Source organism: Oxyura jamaicensis, chromosome 15 (genome assembly GCF_011077185.1).
Source record: "Oxyura jamaicensis isolate SHBP4307 breed ruddy duck chromosome 15, BPBGC_Ojam_1.0, whole genome shotgun sequence".
Lineage (NCBI taxonomy): Eukaryota > Metazoa > Chordata > Aves > Anseriformes > Anatidae > Oxyura > Oxyura jamaicensis.
The window spans coordinates 2,043,196-2,063,371 of record NC_048907.1 but is presented as its reverse complement, the minus strand read 5'-3'; the positions used below and the strand labels follow the sequence as shown (position 1 = coordinate 2,063,371).

Genomic DNA, 20,176 nt, shown 5'->3' with positions numbered 1-20,176 from the left:
GGAAAAATGAAAGAGGCAGCAAGACCGACTCGTAACGAAACTGACTTTTATATAAATTATAAACCCATCCAGTTTAAAGCAGATCGGTTGCAGTTGTGTCACTTAAGTCCGTAGAAAGCTGAGGCATACGTATCTTCTACAGTCATAAATTACAATGAATAATCAAGGAAGAGAAAGTTCAGATAAGGCTGCAGATACAACAAAAAAAAAATCCCATTTAAGATTACTAACGGTTAAAATAACATCATGATTATCAATGATTGCAAAATATAAATGCAACTCTCGAACAGTTAAAATTGGTAAAAAGTACAAAAATGATGGGGAACACAAACAGGCATTGTACATTTTCTTCGGTATGTAGACAAAGCAGGGTAAGAGATTTCTGACCTTCATCTACATTAGATACCAACTTAAAGCAAAGAGGTGAGGAAATCTGTAAAAGGATCGTGGCTCATGATCCCAGTAGTATAAAAGCAGTATTTTTTTCAGTCTGTAAACAGTAGTCTTGGTAGCTTTTTCTAAGTATGTTTTTCAATTCATCATCAAAACCAAACCCAAACAAACAAAAAACAAACCCCGAGAGTGGGAAAGGGTGAACAGCAGCAATGGTTTATAGCTTGAACTTCTTACCAAGTCCCAGTGGGACACATTCTGGAAGGGAAATGCTCTTTTGTAAGAAATATATAATATATTTAACTGTACACAATTTATAAGGAGAAATTCTCCCTCTCCCTCAAGCAAGCCCCCAAATAATCGGTACACAGACATTTTTGCACCCCAACTGCCTCCTCCCAGAGAGGAGTTACAGCTTGTGACGAGATGGCGTCTGGTTTATGCAACACTGAGTAATCCAAGTTGTATTTGACAAGTTTATCATTCACCTGTGGCCAGACCTGGAAGCGGGACAGCAGGCAGCACACGCAGTCAGCGTTCCCCCCGTGCTGGCTTGTGGATGGTCCGAGGGAGCAGCCATCTGAGCTGAGCCCTGCTGAGTGCTGTGAGAAGCGAGCCTGGCTGTCATCTCTTCACAGACTTCGTTTCAGACAACACACATCCCCCCCCTCACCTCCCCCCAGCAGTTTCAATTCTGCTTTTAAGGGAAGCTGATGCAGAAAAAATTTTTTTTTTTTTTTTTTTTTTTTTTTTTTTAAGCAACTTCTGCTTTCTGGCCCACAGGGTTTTAAAGGCTTGGTTTTATTAACCCTGCCTCACTTACATTGTCACTGTTCTTATTGATACAACTGGTTGAGTTCAACCTGTCGCAGCAGCAGTGCAAGGAAACTCCAGCATAAGTCAGCCCCTGGACGAGGATGCTGTGTCAACTGCGTTCAGTGCTGGTGTCTGCATGAAGCCCTTCCTACATTTGCACTGCCACCGGGAGGGGATGGGACAGGAACGTCAGCAACGGCAAGTTGTCTCCTTTAACGAAAACGGGCAGTGCAGATTTCTGGCTCAGTGCTTCTCCGTGAATTGCATAATCTCAGCACATACCCTACACATTTCAAAGCATCAGTGTCAGTCATCAGTCTTGCTTTAATTTAAGGAACACACCCTTCTTTCAAAAATGGTATTTCTATACAACGTAGAAGACAGTTCAGTTTGTTCAGGAAAAGGATTACTATAAAACAGACTTAACACGTTTTGGTATTCCTCCAGCCCAGAGCACTTACCAGACATCGCAGTTAAACCACTAGGACATCTCTTACAATTTAGACAACCTGCAGACAGCCTTCTTTCCCTTTCAGGATGGGGCAAAAGCAAAACTAAATCCAGCAAGAGCAGCAATGTGAATTTTTTACACAGGGGATTTATTTTAAAAAAATACTCTCATCAACATTCTAGCATTTCTAACAAAACGTATTCGGAAGAGATGACAAAAGTAGGATTGTCAGCTCTCTTAGAACTTTAAATATAGACTTCAGTTACTAGCTGCTTTAGATCAGAAGATGAGGAATCTGTTGAAGTCCGACCTGTCCCTCGGATTGTAGGTGCAACGTGTAGTTTTTTGCCTGCCAGTTTTAGGCTGCATTGCTCCTTTAAAATGGAAAGAAAAAAAAAAACACAGAAGAAATGCAGATTCAGAAGGAGCAGATGATGCAATTGCACTTGCTAAGAGAACGCCTAACGAGCTAGTACTCGAGTAATCAAAGATCAACTGCAAAAAGCAAGCATACAGTTATAAAAAGTATTCTCAGCCTCATACCACAGCGGAAGCAAAAGTTACCTCTGCCAACTTAAAACCAAAGCCAACAGGATTTCATTTCTATGAAAATATTTAAGTCTTAAAGTTTCAGTAATCTAAATACACTTCTTCAGAAGTCATGATGATTGCTGCTTTACATTAAATTGACATGAAATTAGAACGCAGTGTCAGACTTCACTGCAGCTATTATATACATGGTCTCTGGTTTTGTCTTTTTTTTTTTCCTGAAACACTAATTCCCATCTCATCCTAGAACTTAATGGCCAAGTTTGCTCCTCATCAGCTCTGCAGTTTTTCTGAACACAAAACCACCCCTTTCCTCCAGCAGCTGGCTCCACGCTCAGCCCTTAGCACAACCTGCCTCGCTCCCACCCTACAGCGGAGGGCTGGGCAATGCGGGAAGGCTGCGTGCAGAGGGGGTTCCCCCAGCGCAGCCTCGCACCTCCCTGCTGGGCCAACACCCCGAATTCAGTAGGACCAGGTGGCTTCTGGACAAAACAGGCAGCTCCAGAACTGGCTCGTTTCATCGGCGGTGGCTGAATGTGGGCATCTACGATTTCTGCATTTCTAAGGCAAGGACCATACAAAAATTATAAACACTGTATGGTGATGAAAATACAACTCCTTTGAGATATAGACTTTACACTGGATTTCTATTGCTGCTTCTAAAGACCATCTCCAGTTGTTCCTAGAGATCAAAAGGGAAGAAAGTTAAGTTTTCTCTTGCTGCAATATGCTTATGAACATGTATAAAAAGTGGTCAAACCCCCAGAAGGGTCCCTGCTTCTTGTTTATATACAATAATTTAAGTCAGCTGAATACATCTGTAATACCTAGAAAAACTGTTTTATGATTTTAAGTCCTTCATGCATTATGAGGAAGTTCTGGATTAAAGTGATGGTGTATCGGATGTTGCTTCTGTCTGGGACTCTGGTGTCACTCCCCTGTGGAGTCTGTCAAGGATTTCTCAAATCTTTAGTTTTTTAATAGTGTCAAGTCTCTTTTTCAGCAGCTCTCCGATTTCCTGAACTGAGTGATGGTAACTGCTCTGGACCTTTCCTTGCACAGTCTTTGTAAACTTTTTTTCTTCCTGCAAAACGCAAAAGAGAAACCATTCACTCAATAGCAATTATTTGAATTCTACGATTAAACATCCCACACCATCTCAGCAAACACCACTAAGAATTTCATTAGGATCGTAATAAGTTTACAAAGGGAATATCATCAGGAAAGAGTAAGTAGCACCTGGTCAGCACCAGTAATTCCTGCAGATACTGGGATTCCCCAAACAGGTTTGCTCACATTATCATTTCTTCAACAGCTCTGGAAACAATCTCATGTGAAATTTATGGCTGAAATTGAGGGTGCATGTAGCACTTTGAGTCAATATGTATTAAAGTAGGTAATTCCTTGTATGGAGAGCTGAAATCACACAGCAAATGAATGCTGACCACCTAACACACCAAATTCCAGAAGCACGGTGATTCGCATTGGGTTCAGATGTCACCAGTTCAGCAGCACTGGCGTACCCTGTCCTTCCCAAAGGGATTCAATTCCCTTCCACATGCAGTTTCCTATTACTCCAAACTAAGGGGCTTTTGGAAGGGTCACCAGCACAAAACACTGCTTGCACTGCTCCTGCGTGGACAGCGAGGTTAGCACTGACCTATCATGAACAATGCTATTTCTGTACGCAGCAAGAGCAAATCCTGGTGCTCAGGGCAGCAGCCCAAAGCACTTTTCTGTCAAGAGGTGACTTGCTACCAGGCACATTGCCAGTAACACTCCATTCCCAAATCACAGCAGAATTTTCACTAATTTTTGAACCCAAGTACCCAAGAAAGTGCTTTTTAGTTCTAAACACACAGGGCTGCAAACACAGCCCTGGCTCTGAGAAGAGCTACACATATTGTCTGTACCTGGGTTAACATCAAAACCCAAGTGGAATAGGAACCACGAATAAACACAGGAAAAGTCACAGACTCCCACAGGTGCTTCTGCTCAGATCTATGTGAATCTCATCTGTGGATTTTGCGAGTCTGCCTTGTGTAGCAATTCGATGCCTTGCATGGGGAAGGGAATGAGGAGGAATTTGCTGACTCAGAGAATCAGAATAATCACAAAGATCTCAACAATTACCTGAAAACAACTTAGCCCTCTAAAGCTGAAACTTGATATTAAGAACATGTACTTAATATTTTTTATTCAAATTTACAAGTAGTAGTGTCTAAGGAATTTCTTTGCTTTATCATTTTTTTCTAATATATGTTTTATATATTTTTTATTTTTGTATATACTTAAGATACTTCTACATCAGTCTATAACAAGACAAGAGAAACTGTCTTAAAAAGCCAGCCTTCCCCACTAGGCCTATGTTTCACATGTTTAAATTTGGCACGAGGCTTGGCACGCACACTGCCTATTTCTCCTGCTTTTGGTTTTCCCTGCACAGCCAAGAGTAGGAAAAAAGTTGCCACTCGTTTTTCCATAAAGATCAACTAAATGTTACCAGGGAAGTGACTAATCTGCAGTATGTGAATCTCAAAAGTTTCCTGGAATAAGTATTTTGCATCCCTTATGGCATACTAAAAGACAGATGAACAGAGTAAGTCACATCACAGACAAAAATAACGTTAAAAACTTATGATTTTCTTCACTGTCATATAAAATGAAAATAATTAAAAATCCCCGTGTTTAAATCCTATTTGTTAAGATGATTCTTGCTCACTATGAAGAATTGATCAGCTGAGGAGAAGTCACTTAGCCAGACAAACTATAAAAAACTGATTTACCACTCCAAAACTCAATGTGGTCCCTCCTATCTGGTTAACAGCCATTAAGTCAATCCCAACAGGCTTCTGTCTGTCACACAAGTATACAGAGCACTCAAAGAGCAACGCAAGTTCTTACCTGTAAAAGCAGAGTGTCCTTGAGGGACAACTCTTCAAGTTTTAGTGCAGTCAGAATTATTTCAAGCCCTTTGATGTGATCTATTACATTGGAAGTTAACGTCTGTAGTTCGGTAACGTAGTCCAGGAAGTGTGTAAATACAGGAGGCTATAAAAACAAATACATACTTTCAATTTATAAACATACATTAATGCCTCTTCAAATGGCTATTCTGTATTACAACTCACTTCATAACACCTATCATCTACACTCCTCCCCCACAACATTGCTAAGCTTAAACCTACCTACCTGGAGAAACACCACCAGTTAACTACCTTACTGCAGCGCATTCGGGCAAGGAAGGCCTGTGATAATCTAAGCTGTGTTTCTCATTAAAAAGCTCTCATGTAATGTCAGAGGTGTGGCACACTTGCTATTTGAATTTAAACAGAAAAGGAATTTAAAAAAAAAAATCAGTAAACTATTTAAACTCTAACCTACAGACAGACTCTACAAGAGAAAAAGTTTATGCAAAACACTTCATGTCATCTATCCTGATTTTTCTTTCAGTGCAAATAACTGGATTGAGGGATGGGAGTAGAAGAGAAAAAGGCAGATTGCCCACCATAGCTACACTGCTTTCTTTTTTTTTCTTCTTCTTTTTTTGCAGGTTGGATTTAAAAGGTCGGAGGACACCGTCACAGTAACTTGATACCCACAGGGTGATGGAGATCGTCTGGAAAAAGAGGTACAAGTGTGTTATGAGTTGCATTTACTTTAGAAAGTGGCTTCTAAACTGTATCTAGTGAAAAAACTCAGAGTAGTTAGAATAGGAGTGGTTAAAATACACAAGAGCTCCACTTTCATGACTGACTGACACCAAAGAACTTTCACGGTGTTTTAGTCCCAACATTCCCACTCTAAAGTACTCCAAGATTTCCGTTTCCCAACAAAGAAAATAATACCTCAACAAAGAAGACTAAGTTTTCTAACAGGTTTGGCTGAGTTTTCAAGGTGCCATCTCTGACTTCAATCAAGTCACCTTTACATTTATTGAACAAGTCTGAAAAGGAAAAAAGAGAAGCCTTATTCAGGACATGCAGATCAACCTGAATGCTCATTTTCTGTGCAGCACGCATCTCAGTCTAGTTATCAGTCCTCCATAGTTAGCACACTAAGTTGTTATTGATAAATTTGGCCAAAGCCTCTTAGAAGGTCTAGCTGTTAAGTTTCCTCTAAACTGTATTTCTGAACTGTATTTCATTACAAATGGTGTCTTCACACCACGCTTGGACCAAGTACCACGAGACAGTTGCTAAGACTACGCTGTAAGGTAATGAAATGACAGAGCATAAACGACATCTGTGACATGCAACAACTTTCATGATCAAACAAGCCAAAGGGATGTTCAGCCTTCCTTTCAAGCACATTTCAAAAGGCTCTGCAGATGCATTAATGCATTTTCCTGAGTGTGCTGCAAATATGTGACTTTTTAACACAAAGCAGTAACTACCGCTATTTTTTCTTGGGTTACTACTTACCTGTTAGTCGTTCTATTAAAGACTTGAAACTATTCCCTATCCTCTCCTGGATTTCTGCTGAATCTTCTGAAAGAAAAAAAACAAACAAATGAATAAAAGAAGTTCTAAACTACAAGTTCTGTATTTTCTGCTTTCAGAAAACCAAGAGGCATTTAAACGTAATTTAGTGTTAGCAGTGAAAAGCCAATGCAACTGCTTTCAAAGAGTACCTTGTATTGTATCAACATACACTGTACAAAAATGAAGAGTCTGTTAAAACATTAAATTAAGGTGTCATCTCCAAGACAAGTGTCATTCAAAAATTAACACACAAGTAACAGTTTGGGTCCACATAATCCAACGCTTAGCAGTTTTCAAACCAAGCGGAGACATATCACACCCTCCCACCACACATCGTGACAATCTGGTTACACCCCTGCCCCTCAAACACTTACCTAAGCCATTGGTATCTAGTTCATAAATATCACTAACAAGATAAAACAAGCTAGTCTGGCATTGACAGCTGCCATTACTGAAGAAGCCAGCCATTCGGGTAGGAGGAGGGCCAAGGACAGGATACTAGGCAAGAAGCAAAGAAAAAGATAAAGGTGTTGCAGCTTTTCCTTATCCAGAACACAGTGTTTGCCTCTGGCACATCTCTCAGTCAGATTCATACACTACAAACTCAGGGTCAGTTAAGTGCATTCTGCAGCCCGCTGGACGTTACCAGATGCATTCAGTTTCTCTGCTTGCATTCACGTTCATTTAATATTTGAGGATAGCTTTTTCCTTAATGGGTACCTGAATTTTTTGTTCTAGAAACTTCTTCCCTGAATCCACTGCCGCTTCCAGCTGCTGAAGCAGAGATCGAATTGTATCAATCTTGGATGAGACGCCGTTCTCTGCAGTCTTTTCAGAGTTCTTTGGTTGAATAGTGTGACTAAGAGTTGGGAGTCCGCTTACTAGCCTTAAAGTTAAAGACCGGATTTGCAACCACATGGTTTCTTCTTCCAGTGAGAGTTTCCTATGTTCTTCAGAAATGTCCCTAGAGAAAGGCACCAAACGTTTTCAGGAAAATGCAACATTTGCACTTGGGTACAAAAGCCTATCCCAAAGTTATTGAATAATGCATTAAGAGGAAGAAGTGGTCAAAATTCAGAAAATTGTATTAATACGTAAAAAGGCAGCACTGCTAGAAGTGATGAATGAATGTTAAGTTTGCAGTTAGCCAGCCTAGAGAACATTTAAGTACGGGTGTTGCCCTGAAAGGATCTCCTTCACCATATGCTGCAGGAATAGGTGCAAGACTGCAGCTGAGAATATTTCTACTCACCTGTCTTTTGGATCCCAGTTAAACAAGACTGTCAGGTCTCTGTTGTCACGCAAATCTTTCCACGGAATGTCATCCTCTTCTGGACTCAGACTCATGGACTTTATACTTTCTTCTAAACTGGTTGATCTGTACATAAGGGCAAGTAACATGAAATCAAACATCTGATCGCTGGAAACAAAAACAACAGCTAACAGACCACATTCTCCCCACTGTTCAACTCTTCACATCAGCAATTTTACACACAGTACAGAGAAGGATGCTCAAGGAGGCAGCAACTAAGAGAGCAGCTTTCACTTTCTGCCAAAGAGCCACAAGCACGACTTACTAAGGTCTCATTTGGCCAACGTTTACTTATGCATAAATCTTCCCTGCCTTCACAGCAAGGTATTACGCTCGCTGCTGCTGTACTTACATATTTGCTTCAAGTAAGAGGTCTAACAACATCCGTTCTGTGCGAACTTGCGCAAAGTGAAGGGAGGAATTCAGCCGGTTTCTAAATGCAATGAATTCCGGAATCTTCTCAAACGCGCCGTACTTGTAGGCTTGAATGATATATTCTGAGGTCTACAAGAAAACACACACCAGCTCTATATTAGTTACTTCTATAAATTCAAGATGAGTTTAACAAGGTCACTGCCAATAAGTTGCATTTCTGCGGCTTTCATTAACCCAGAGGTACAGAATCTGGCAGATACTCAGGCCCTGGGAGAAGCTTGTAGTTTTGCTGCTTTAATTTAATAATGCTCAGCCACTTCACTAGGTAGTGTTATTTGGTGACCAAACCAACACTGAACGAGATCGGGTTCCTGTTGCCACAAACTGAAAGATACTTAGAGATGGGGAGGGATGATTTTAGAAGGTTTATTTTTTTTAATTTTAAGAAAGATGCGTTTTTCAAATCGTTATTTTATTTTAAGAAGTACTTTCAGACAAAATAAATACATCCCAGATTTCCTGGAATTGACTTGGATGTGCATCACACATTACCACAACACAGATTAAAAAAATTACTCACACATTTTTTTTGTTTCTTTTTTTTATTAGATTTTTGTAATACAGTATCACAAAGTAACATCACAAAGCACATACGTATTACAGTACAGTCTAAGCACCAAAGGAAACTATCAGGGTCCGTAAGACAGATTGCTTCCCTTCTGATGAAATGCAGCTATACAAGGCACGCAACTAATATCTCACCTAAGTCCAAGCAATCTCCAGAAGGAGATTTATGTGGTGAAGGAGCCCCAAACAAGCACCATATTTCAACGAAAATTTCTAACTGCATAGACGGAGTGAACAATTTATGCTCCCAGTCAAGACAGACGGCTGTCTTTTTAAATCAGAATTACTCCACAAGTGAGAAATTCTGGCAAATCAAATATTTTCTTCTGAATATGACTACGGAATGCACTGAAGATGAGAGGCACCAAAAAGACCCCTGGGTAATGGAAATCTTTACAGTACTAGCAGACTCAACCTGTCGGAAAGGCTCACAGGCTGGCACTCACAAATAAAAGCCACCTTTTTTTTTTTTTCTCCCTCCAAAATACAAAATGTCCTCTAGGTAGCTCTGTCCTTTTCCTAAGCAATTTGGTTATTTGTACTGTATGAAAAAAATATGCCAAATATTCAGCAACATACCCTCTGAAATACAGCCTTGCAGAGTTCATTGTCAGGCTACGGGATTGCGCTATGGTAGCTAATTCAACTGCATCGACGTGGTTTTTAAATCCCCATAGGACACGTTGGTGCTCTGTTTGCCTGCAGTATCTGGAGAAATTAAAGACGGACGGACACAAGAAAATTAGAGAGATTACTTGTGATTCTGCATATTTAAAGGAGGACTATCTTGAGAAGGATGAAATTGCCTTTTTAGTACTGGCCAAATATAGCAATACCGTCTTCTCTCTCCTCCCTGTCCTTGGCATCCTCTCCCAGAGCAGAAATATTATGTCAGGATTGCACAGCAGCTTAGATGGCTGCTACTTATGGGACCCACTCTTAAACAGGATTCACTTCAGACTATCGAGTTCACCAAGTCAGAAGGAAAACCTACTTATCCAAAGCAATCTCTTTGAATCAGTAGCTCTGTTTTTTATACCAGATTTGCTCACACCCCGTACTTCCTGTTCTAAGCAGAGCCCCATGCACAGAACACATGGGACACGTCCTCTATGTTGTAGCAGACATTCCAGCTAGCGTAAACATCACCCTAGAGAGGGGCAGGCAGCAGCCAAAATCAGGTAAGAAGATAACCTTGAAAGGCTAGTCCTCCGTTAACACTGCAGTTAGATACCGTGATGGGACTTGAATGGGAAGCTGATTATCAGGACCCTGAGCATGAAGTGGTGACCCCAGCAGAACCACCGGAGCATAGAAACTGGTGGCATATTCTGACCTTGTGTTACTGGAGACATCTTATGGCACAGACCCTGTTTTTTCCTCTCTGTTCTTGACACGCCATCATCTTAGACGAGCAGTGCCCTGCACTGAGCATTCTCCTCTGCAATTTGTACCTTATGGCTGTTTTTAGGGACACTTGCTATTTGCAAACTAACATGGCTTTTGATGAATTTCCCACTAAAAAGATGATACTGAATTCTGGAATCGTCCAGAACACGAGAGATTTGGCTCCTCAAGAACAATGGCTCACAGTCCTCCAGTTGCAATACTGTCTCCAAGAAGAGACGTGACATGAGTGGATTCCAGAGATACATCCTTGTCATGCAGCACAAAGCATTGTATGATATTGATTGCATCATTTCTCCCCCCTCTTGCAATTTCAGCCTTTCAAGGTGTGGTAGTGAGGCAGGTTACACAATTCAGGCACTGCTTTTTCAGCATTTCTCAGTTGTGTGTTGAGCAGCATTTTCCTGGCGACAGCACTTGGCACGTGGCTCAGCGGGTCTTTCAGTATACGTATGCTGAGCTGCTGGAGACAAGTCAGCCTGTGCTCTGCTAGCATCTTCACCATTCATGCCAAAAAGAATAACCTTCTACTTCAGTCAGAGGGTTTTCCCCAGAGAGATGATTTCTTGCTGCTTTACACCACAGCGTTCCCAAGCAGACAAATCACATCTGTAGTTTTTTCAGTTCACTTTTTTTCACCTGGCACACTGCAGTGAAACATTTTATTTGGACAGTTGGTTCCAGGTACGCGTTTTGTTAAAAAGTCACTCGGTGGATGTTAAACGAGACTGAACAAGTCACTCCTCATTAAAAAAAAAAAAAAAAAAAACGACCACTACCAACAACAGACATTTAGGAGAAAGCTGGTTGGATCCAGAGCTTCACTCCAGCACAACACATCGCACCCAGGAACCCAAAGAATCTTAGCAAGTAGAATCAGTGCTTAAACAATTAGCAAGTGAGGGAAGCAGACGAGAGCAAGCTCCAACCTCATGATCCATGTGCATCTCTGTGCTCCCCCTCCCTACAGTGAAATTTGTGTCGGACACAGGTCACAGTAACTCAGCAGCCACCTCTCAGGCACAGGTAAATGGAACTGGTAACTTGGCTGCAGTAGCACAAGGATGCTGCTCTGAGGGCTTACTGCCAAAGCATCCTTACTATTCAATACAGACAGCTCTTGTGGTTTATCTACTGCTGGGATGGTGCAAAAGCAAGTCGTATGACCACTGGCTAAGCTGCCCTAAAGGCTCTGTAACTGAAGAGTTGCAATTGGGTCACACCTTTGTTTCTTACAACATAAAGTAAACATTATTTTCTTCACCTACCTCTCACAGGGGATCAAACCATATAAACATAAATACAGGGAGATATTCCCACTCCTCAGAACGGGACCACCTTGCATGGTTTAGGGAGATGGACGACTAGCATTGCGCACGTTGTTCCCTACCACCGTTCTGGACTACAGCCGGTTCTATCTGCCCAATGCATTCCCATCACGATTTCAAAAATGAGTTATTTCGTTGTTCCCCAGCCCAGCCCATTTTTCATGATTCCATGGGAATGCTGAAACAGAATTGATTTTTCCTCTGAATGTAGCTCACAGTGTTCTTTTCAAGTAAGACTAATGACAAGCACAGCTACTAAGCAGCAAGCTATGAGTATGACAGATGCCTAGCTCATGGCATGCATCTTAGGAAGCACCTGATCTCCTGGAGGAATTCAGCTACTCTCCTCCCTTGTCTCCTCCAGACCACTCAGGTTCTCACTCAAGACCCCTTTCTTTTAAATCCACATCACTTTCTGGGGGCAAACTGAATAAAGCAGGTCGCTCCCGTTAGTACAAGACCAGGCTTTGCAACTTGATCCTATCACTTAGAAATAATGCAGGTATAGCTGTGGGCTCAAGTCAGTTCTTCCCCTCTGAAATTCTGCCACCTTGTTCCTTGCACTTTCACTACCTTTTATGACAATGTGCATTCCCCACACCACTGTGTGCCCACGATAGTCATCCCTAAGACATGCTGCTTCAGTGAGTGTGACACAAAGGACTCGATGTATGCCATCAACCCACCATCCCTGGGGCTGCTGGACGTCTTTCCAAAGTCCTGCTGTCATATGACTTCTGGCACTTAGTTACCACATTACATTTCTACATTTCACTTTCTTAAATCACAATCCATTCATTTAGAAGTAATCATACCTTTTTTTTTAAGGAGCATTCAAAGTGATTCATATAAATAGAAAGCTAAAGAAAAACTCCATCAAACAGTAAATTACAAACTCTTGTATAGACACATAGTTGCACGAACTATTCCTGTGTTACTACCCACTACAGTTCCGTAAGCCCCTACATAGGGCACAGAGTGCTGTTAAGGCATTCTCAACATAGCTGCTCTGTTACAAGGATGCAGAAGTTTCGTTCAACTTACATCTTTCTGGTTGGAGTGGAAAAACCTGAGTGCAAAATTGCAGGATTGGGATGCAGCAGCATAATGGCCCAGCGACTCTGCATAGCGTGTCAGAAGATAGCTGCAACACAACACAACGCAAGTCAAACATCAGCACACGTGCTGGGGAATCCTTAATTTCAAATCCAGCTCTGAACAGAGACCTGCAGCCTACTTCAGCTTTATTGAAGACTCTGGAGACTTAACAGAGGAGCATTCACAACATTCGTGTTAGGATTTAAGCTTTTAACAGTAAAGAAAGTAATTTTTCCTAACACAAACAAAAAAAGACTTCCTCCACCCACCTTAAGTGAGCACAAACTTTACTTATTTAGATACCCACAAACACACTAACCAAGGCAAGGACATGAGGTGCGTTTGCTTTAACAAGCGCTCCCAAACTTTGCTGAGCAATGACAAGCAGGAACACCTAGCCACAACTGCCATCAGGATATACGCATTTCACAAGTTTCAGACTGTTTAGTTAATATTCTCGAGATCCAGAACTGATCAAAATCACCCAGGAAAGATACTCCATTAGAGGCAGAGCACACCATAGCAGATGTGTCTCACAGAATTCCAGAATACTTTTACAGAACCCTGTGAAAATCTGACAGTCTGCTAACTTCCAGTAGCAAAGACAACGGAAGATCTCGGGACTGGTTACCGGAGATGACCACCACCAATTATTCTCAGTATATACTACCCACCCGATGGTGTCGTGCTGGATGTGTTTTGCATCAAGGCTGGAGTAGAGCTCCGCAACTGGTTCAAATGCACCAAGCCTGCAGTAGATTCGAATTAGCAGCAATTTAAACTGAGCGTTAGAAGGACTATGAGATAACCCTTCTTCTAAGAAAGTGAGGCACTGCCACACTGCTGTTTCTTCACCTGGGGACAAAGATAAAACACATGCAGGTATGACCAGGGAGGAACACTTAACACTGACAGCACAATTCACTTTGGCATCGAAGCCTCCTTCCTCATTTTACGCTTCTCTCAACATTTAAACGTGGGGATGACATTTATCAGTCACGTTGCTGCCCTTAAAACCCAGCACCCACCCCAGCATCATAGCTGTTCTCTGAAAGAAAGGTGAAGTAACTCTGCACAGGGAATATCCAGCTCAAATCTGCAGAGCACAACCCTCACACGCTGGGGACAAACTCTAGAATTAGGAGACTAACGGGCAGAGCAGATGTGGCAGATAGGAATACTGAAGACAGAGCAGCACATCTCAGCAAACGTCTAGAAGCCAGGGATCCAGAAGACAAAGTATGTCAGGGAGGGAAAGAAATACTCTCAAAACATCTCTGGTATCAGAAGGGAGCATAACTTGGGCAAAGGGACAGAAAAAAAAAACAGTATCTACGTGGGAAACTCGGAACAAACTCCTGCGGACAACACTGAGCTGCAGGAGTCATCAGCAAAACTCTGCCAGGACCTACACAAATTAATCAAAGAAATTCCTTTAGAGGTCAGCGATATTAAGCTCAAATGCCAGCTGAACCAAGAAGCTCCTGAAATACCTCACAGTGAAAAAAAAATACAGAAAGCTACAGGAATAACAAGGCACGCCAGGTACACACCGGCCACAGGGACCCACCCCATCTCCCTACCACAACCACCCCAGGTAGCATTAAGCAGTTTTACAAACGTACCTTCCTCTAGCCACAGATCGAGCAGCAGGTGAACTGCAAGGAGACAGTAATAATCCGAAAACTGCAACTCAGTTTTCAAACACGTTTTCCCTAAAAAGAAAAACAAAGTTACCCTGAGCCGCATAGTTAAAATATTTGTCACTACAGTGCTGTCAGCTGTTCCGCACGTTGCCAGCATTATCAAGTGACACCGCCATCTGGCAGATGATAACCACTGCTTAATTTCTAAAGACAACTCTGGATTTTAGAACTGAAACAACTGTACACACACTATAGCTCTTCATACATTTCTTCCAATTCCTTCTGCTTGAAATGCAAAAGCAGCACATTCTTCTGTCTCACATTATAGCTCTTTTGTTCTTAGATTCAAACTCCAGATAGAAGCACTGAAAGAAAACAGCTCTTCAAACAGACTTATTTTTTCTGGTAATGACGAAATTTCTGCTCAGGACTTCGAAAAAAAGATCTGGCCACCTCATATGTTGACACTTGGAGTAAGAAAGGACTTCTACAACTGCAAGGTTTAAAAATAAGTATTACTGCCGATGGTTTCGTCCCACATACACCAGTGATAAAACCTGGCTTTGCTTCAAGGCACACGCAGCTTTGCGAGCACACAAACGTACCATCTGAGCTACACAGAATGCCTCATTTGCTTTACAATTGAAAAGAAACTAAATTAAAAGGAAATAGATTAATTCAGGTACACCCGAGGATGCAGCCATAAAGGAGAGAGCAGTGTTATCTGGCTGCACGGTGGCTGCTATACACCAGCCATACAGGCCAGAATTGTGTTGTTCCCCTGGAAAAACAGAGTTTTTACTCACAAAGAGTTGCAAGCAAACTGCAACCGCTAGTTTCTAGATTTTTTCCTCACCGAACTCCAATCCATGGCGGTATCTTAACATCAACTCCCGGACCGCAGCCAGCTTTTCCTTCTTCTCCATGGCGTGATAGATCCCGAGCAACCTGGTGAGCTGCACCACGCACAAGTGCTGCTGGAGGGCTTTGATATCAGCTGGCAGCGCGACTTCGCTCTCTGCTGTCGCTGACAGAGGGATTACTTCCAGCAACTGACCGATGAACTGAAAGAGAAACACAGTTGTTAAATTCTGCAGGGCCTCTGGGACTGCATGAACAGAAGACATCATTTCCTCCCTCAAACCAAGAAAAGAGATGAGGTGGAAGTGTCAGAATAAACCCTGACATCACACGGACATCAGTGGCTTTCTGGGGCGCTGCGGGGAGGTGACGAGCACAAGTTAGCGATTTGCTTAACAGCCTGCTGAGTTTCATCAAGCGGAGGGGAAAGAATCTCAGGCAAGTTTCCAATACACTGACACACAGGGATTTCACGCACTTGTTAACGCTCACACTAATAACCTATGCAATTAAAATAACTAGTTATCAAAAGGCTTTACAGCACGCTTACAGGAAACAGTGGTTTTGCACTAGCTGTTGTATTTTCAACTCTGAAGCAATGCAGTGCGCCCACCGAGGTCATCATCTTTGATTAATGACTTTTTCAAATTAAGTTGTAAGGAAAGCAGCCTCTCGTTTACAGCTTTATTTAATGGGAGACAGCAGACTTCTCACAACAATGAGAAGTGAGCAGCGTGGGGTTTTTTCTTGTTTTAAAGTTCATCCGTGGTTACAGACTTAAAAATGAGTTAAAGGCAATGAATTCAGCCTTACTGCATTTAGCCTTGAAACACAAGAACAGCAAATACAGGCTCTGGGGAAAACAACAGTAAAACAAAAAACATTCAGGACTTCCAGGTAAAAGGAACAGATGGCCATGCACACCAGTTCTAGTTTGCCCACAGATTTTGATGAAGATTTACTGAAAATATTTTCAGTTTGAGATTTTACTGAGGTGAGCAAGGGCAAGCAAAACACTACACTGCATACTTTGGTTTATGCCTTTAGAAATTTCATTGGTATTATGACAATTATTTCTGGAGCATCTGCATATTGGCCCAGCAAGATCACAACATGCTCAGCGACTGAACTGTAACTTTATTAAGAACTCTTAAAAAAAAACAAAACATTTGTTCAATGCTTCCAGACTCGCAGTTTACCTCACCATGGTACCCCCGCTTCCAGAACTGTGAGGTAAGTACGCTACTGACCACATCTGTTGCCAGTGGGGTAAGAACACACCTCCTGACTTAAAACATGAGCAGTTAACGAATGGCCAAGGCCATCTTTCTCCTTGTTAGTAAGGCTGTAGGACGAGCTTGTATTACCCGTCAAAAATATTTTAATAAGCTATGAAAACCAACACCACTCTCCGCACTTTGTTTCCAAACATTTTATCAACAGCTGTCTATCCTTACCCAGCACTACATTTTGTACAATGGCTCAGGGAAACAATGGGACGAGTGACGGGATTCCCAGCTGCTGAAGTCATGCCACGAGCTGCTCCTGACTCTGCACAAACAGGCTTTTCAATTAAAGGCAGCTTGTTTCAGAAAGATTCTGGAAAAGTTGCAGTAGGTCCCTTGGTCTCCCCTTGATCAGCATCAGTGTGCCAATTCTTCATTCAGCACTGCAGTAGAGCCAAACAAGACTCCTAAGCAGCACCCTACCCGCATTGATAAAGTGGATCTTTCCAATTCAATAGATAACTTTAACAGGAAAAACATGGTGTTGGTAGGAAGGGAAAGGAGAAGGATGCTTTGTGTTAACAGCACGCAGCAAGTACATCTCTCCTATTCACTATTCCAAACAGGCCCAACTTCAGCTTTTTCTGTCTCTTAATATGACCCAGAGGTGTCTCAAGAGAAAGGTACAAGAGTGCAAACAAGCGTTGGAGTTCTTGCCACCATCTTAGCCTTTACTTACTTTTGTGTATTGGCTGGATGGGAGGAGATCCACAAATACTTTGAGATCAGTGAAACAGCAGGGTTTGTCCCCAAATTTTTTGAAGTATTGGAACATTAGTTCTTCTGGATCACCTAGGAAAAAGGCCAGTTCATCTTTTTAATACGCTCCATTAAAAGCTGAACGTATGAAATCACTGTGAGAGATCTTTAATTCATTTTTTCTTTGAGATCCCAAACTGAGTTACAAAACAAACAGCTGCACTGCTGTAGATTTTAAACAGAGGCTCAATGTCTTTGATAACCAAGGAGAGAGAGAGAAACAAAATCCTAAGAGCTTCATTCAAGCTACTTTGGCAGATAAGAGCTCAGCATAACGGGCATGCATTCAGTGTCTCTGCTTATCTAGTTAGCTATTTGTGGATGGAAATACAAAAGGAAGCAGTAAGCACAGATGTTGCTGTAATCATATTCTCTCCTTCACTGACTCCCTAACTGCAATTTTTAAATGCAAGTTGTTGAGAAAACAAATCCTGGTATTATCGGGGAAAAAAAAAAGAACAACCAGAGATTACAGCTAACCAGAATGACTTTACGAAAGCCGTGCATCAGGAATGCACTTTTCATCAAAGTGTAATGGATCATATGCTCTTAAATCCAACAGGTCCTTTTAAATGTTTCCCTGATTGCTTTTACAAGCCTGGAGTAGTCTGAACTACCTTCCTTTCTTCAAGCCTCATCTTCTAATGCTTTCAAAATCCTTTACATACTGAAACCAGCACAGAGATTTTAATACCACATTGCTGAATTAAATCCACACTGCATACAAAGAGCTTGTTTTGAGTTCTCGCCCAAAGATTCATTTATCATCCAGTTAGTGGCTCTTACCTAGTTTATATTCATCATTACAACCTCTGCAACGCAAACGTCTAATCAGCTCCAGTTTAGCTAAATATGGTCCCCGAAGTGGCCGAGCACTCTTCGATTCTTCTGTTATCCTCTCTTCTATAAATTTCACAGCTTGCTCTATGGAATAGTGTACCTCTCCTTCCAAAGACCTGTGCAATTACAGAAACAAAAGATTCCTTGATTTTTTCCCCCCCGCTCCTAGGACACTGAAAACAGGTGCTCAGCATATTCCCAGAACACTCTTAAGGAAACCTGGCATGATGGATTCTCTAATTCAATCACTATTCAAAATTCAGTATGAAAAATATGAACTGGAAGAGCTCTATAGCATACAAACCACTTTATACAGCTGATTCCAACTGACTATTGCCAGCCTCAAAATAAAACAGGGAGAAGACATCATTTGGGGCCTGATGCCAGGAAGTCACCCAAAGACAGGGACAACACCACACTCAATACATGAAGGCAAGAAGTTCTCTGCATCACAAAGGAAAAACAAAGCCACTGCAGAACTGTTAACTTACTGGTCTTCTTCCAGCGGAGGTGTCCAGGATTCATCTATGAGTTGAAACACTGAATCAAAGTAAGTTATATAGAACTGCCAATCATCTGAGCTGAAACAAAAAGCAGGCACAGAACAAAAAGTTTAGGGAACTGCCAAAACAGTAATGCACTTCTAAAACTGCATTCCTTGCAAAAACTGAATTCAAGGAATAGCATATTCGTATTACAAAAAAACCCAAGTGTGCTAAGGATCAGTTCTCCTTTAAAAGGTCTCACATCTGAGAAGAATGCCATTGTCCCGAGTTTCTTGAAATGTATTAAAGGAGACAATTTCCATGAAGAATTGAGACAAGTTACAAATTCTCAGCTTAATATTTACATTCCAACCAGAGGACTCAGCTCATGAATATCTCCACAAAATGCTAAAGCGTAAGTTTCACCTCCCTGTGTTCAGAACAATTTAAGAGTACAGAATAGGAGATGCCATGTACAAAGAGGTAAAGCTGCAAATAAAACGTCCTTATACTATCTAGTCCTACTCATTGTCAGCATGGTGAGATGATTTCTCCCCTTACTACTTTTAGGTGTCCCATAAAGCAGACTCTTATTTTCTCAAGTTCTGCCTTCCGCAAGTGTATGTATCAAACATTAATACCAAGAACAACTTCTCTGGAAGAAACATTTTGCCATCTCTTTGGACAACGGATACAGGACCTTCTAATCTTCAAGACTCTGTATTTAACTTGTAGTTAAGCTTAGGACATAGCTAAATACAAAAACCAAATGACAAATCTCTCCTGACAGTTCCAAGAGACAGATTTGGTCTATTAGCATGCTCCCTCCTGATGCATCTGTTCGAAGCATTGCATGCGTTTCCCAGGATGAAGTCTGGCCAAGTGAGAGAAACTAAGTTCCAGAAAATTAGACATAAATGCAGTTGTTCTCCTCTCCCACTGCAAAAAGCAGAGCTGGACAGCCAGCACAGCCTTCAGAAATAAGGGAAACCCAAGTTTATTGCATAAACACGTTGCTGAACTCAGCCTTCAAAGTCAAAGAGCAGCAACTACGCTACCAACACAGACTCCCCCTGTGACCTTCACCACTGTCCTTTAGCATTCTCTTTTGTTGCCTTCTTGCTCAGGCTTTGGAGTGTGAATGTTTGGAAATGCTTTGAGAACCTGATATTCTTCTGCTTTAACAACCATTTATAAGAACCACTCAGCAATGCAATTCACAACCAGCCAGGGTTTTTCCTTCAGCTCTCAGGAGGATTGCAGAATCATCATCTCACTTTTTCAGCAGCAGCCTTCTCGACAGCGCGTTGCACTCTGGCCACCTACACAGCTTCTTGTACATTGCCATACACTTGTTTTCACGGCTTTGGAGCTCACTTGTTAACTTCTCTAAATAAAAAACAGAAGGGCAAACTTAATTAATGAATGCATTTCCTTCTCTACTTTCTGAATAAAGCAG

The 20,176-nt window shown here is 41.6% G+C and overlaps 1 protein-coding gene across 1 annotated transcript in view; it reads right to left on the bottom strand.

The window, feature by feature from the left end:
• Window positions 1-1,513: 1,513 nt before the first annotated feature.
• NAA25 (N-alpha-acetyltransferase 25, NatB auxiliary subunit) overlaps window positions 1,514-20,176 on the bottom strand; it is a 28,002-nt gene continuing 9,339 nt past the window's right edge. Inside the window, exons 8-24 of the mRNA XM_035340197.1 lie at window positions 19,995-20,106; window positions 18,724-18,813; window positions 18,179-18,348; window positions 17,313-17,425; window positions 15,343-15,550; window positions 14,466-14,555; window positions 13,515-13,695; window positions 12,787-12,886; window positions 8,358-8,509; window positions 7,946-8,071; window positions 7,414-7,657; window positions 7,068-7,191; window positions 6,634-6,699; window positions 6,058-6,155; window positions 5,718-5,828; window positions 5,114-5,260; window positions 1,514-3,293 (exon numbers count right to left, since the gene is read on the bottom strand). Coding sequence (XP_035196088.1) covers window positions 3,171-3,293; window positions 5,114-5,260; window positions 5,718-5,828; window positions 6,058-6,155; window positions 6,634-6,699; window positions 7,068-7,191; window positions 7,414-7,657; window positions 7,946-8,071; window positions 8,358-8,509; window positions 12,787-12,886; window positions 13,515-13,695; window positions 14,466-14,555; window positions 15,343-15,550; window positions 17,313-17,425; window positions 18,179-18,348; window positions 18,724-18,813; window positions 19,995-20,106 — 2,255 coding nt within the window. The 3' untranslated portion in view covers window positions 1,514-3,170. The remainder of the gene's footprint in view (window positions 3,294-5,113; window positions 5,261-5,717; window positions 5,829-6,057; window positions 6,156-6,633; window positions 6,700-7,067; window positions 7,192-7,413; window positions 7,658-7,945; window positions 8,072-8,357; window positions 8,510-12,786; window positions 12,887-13,514; window positions 13,696-14,465; window positions 14,556-15,342; window positions 15,551-17,312; window positions 17,426-18,178; window positions 18,349-18,723; window positions 18,814-19,994; window positions 20,107-20,176) is intronic.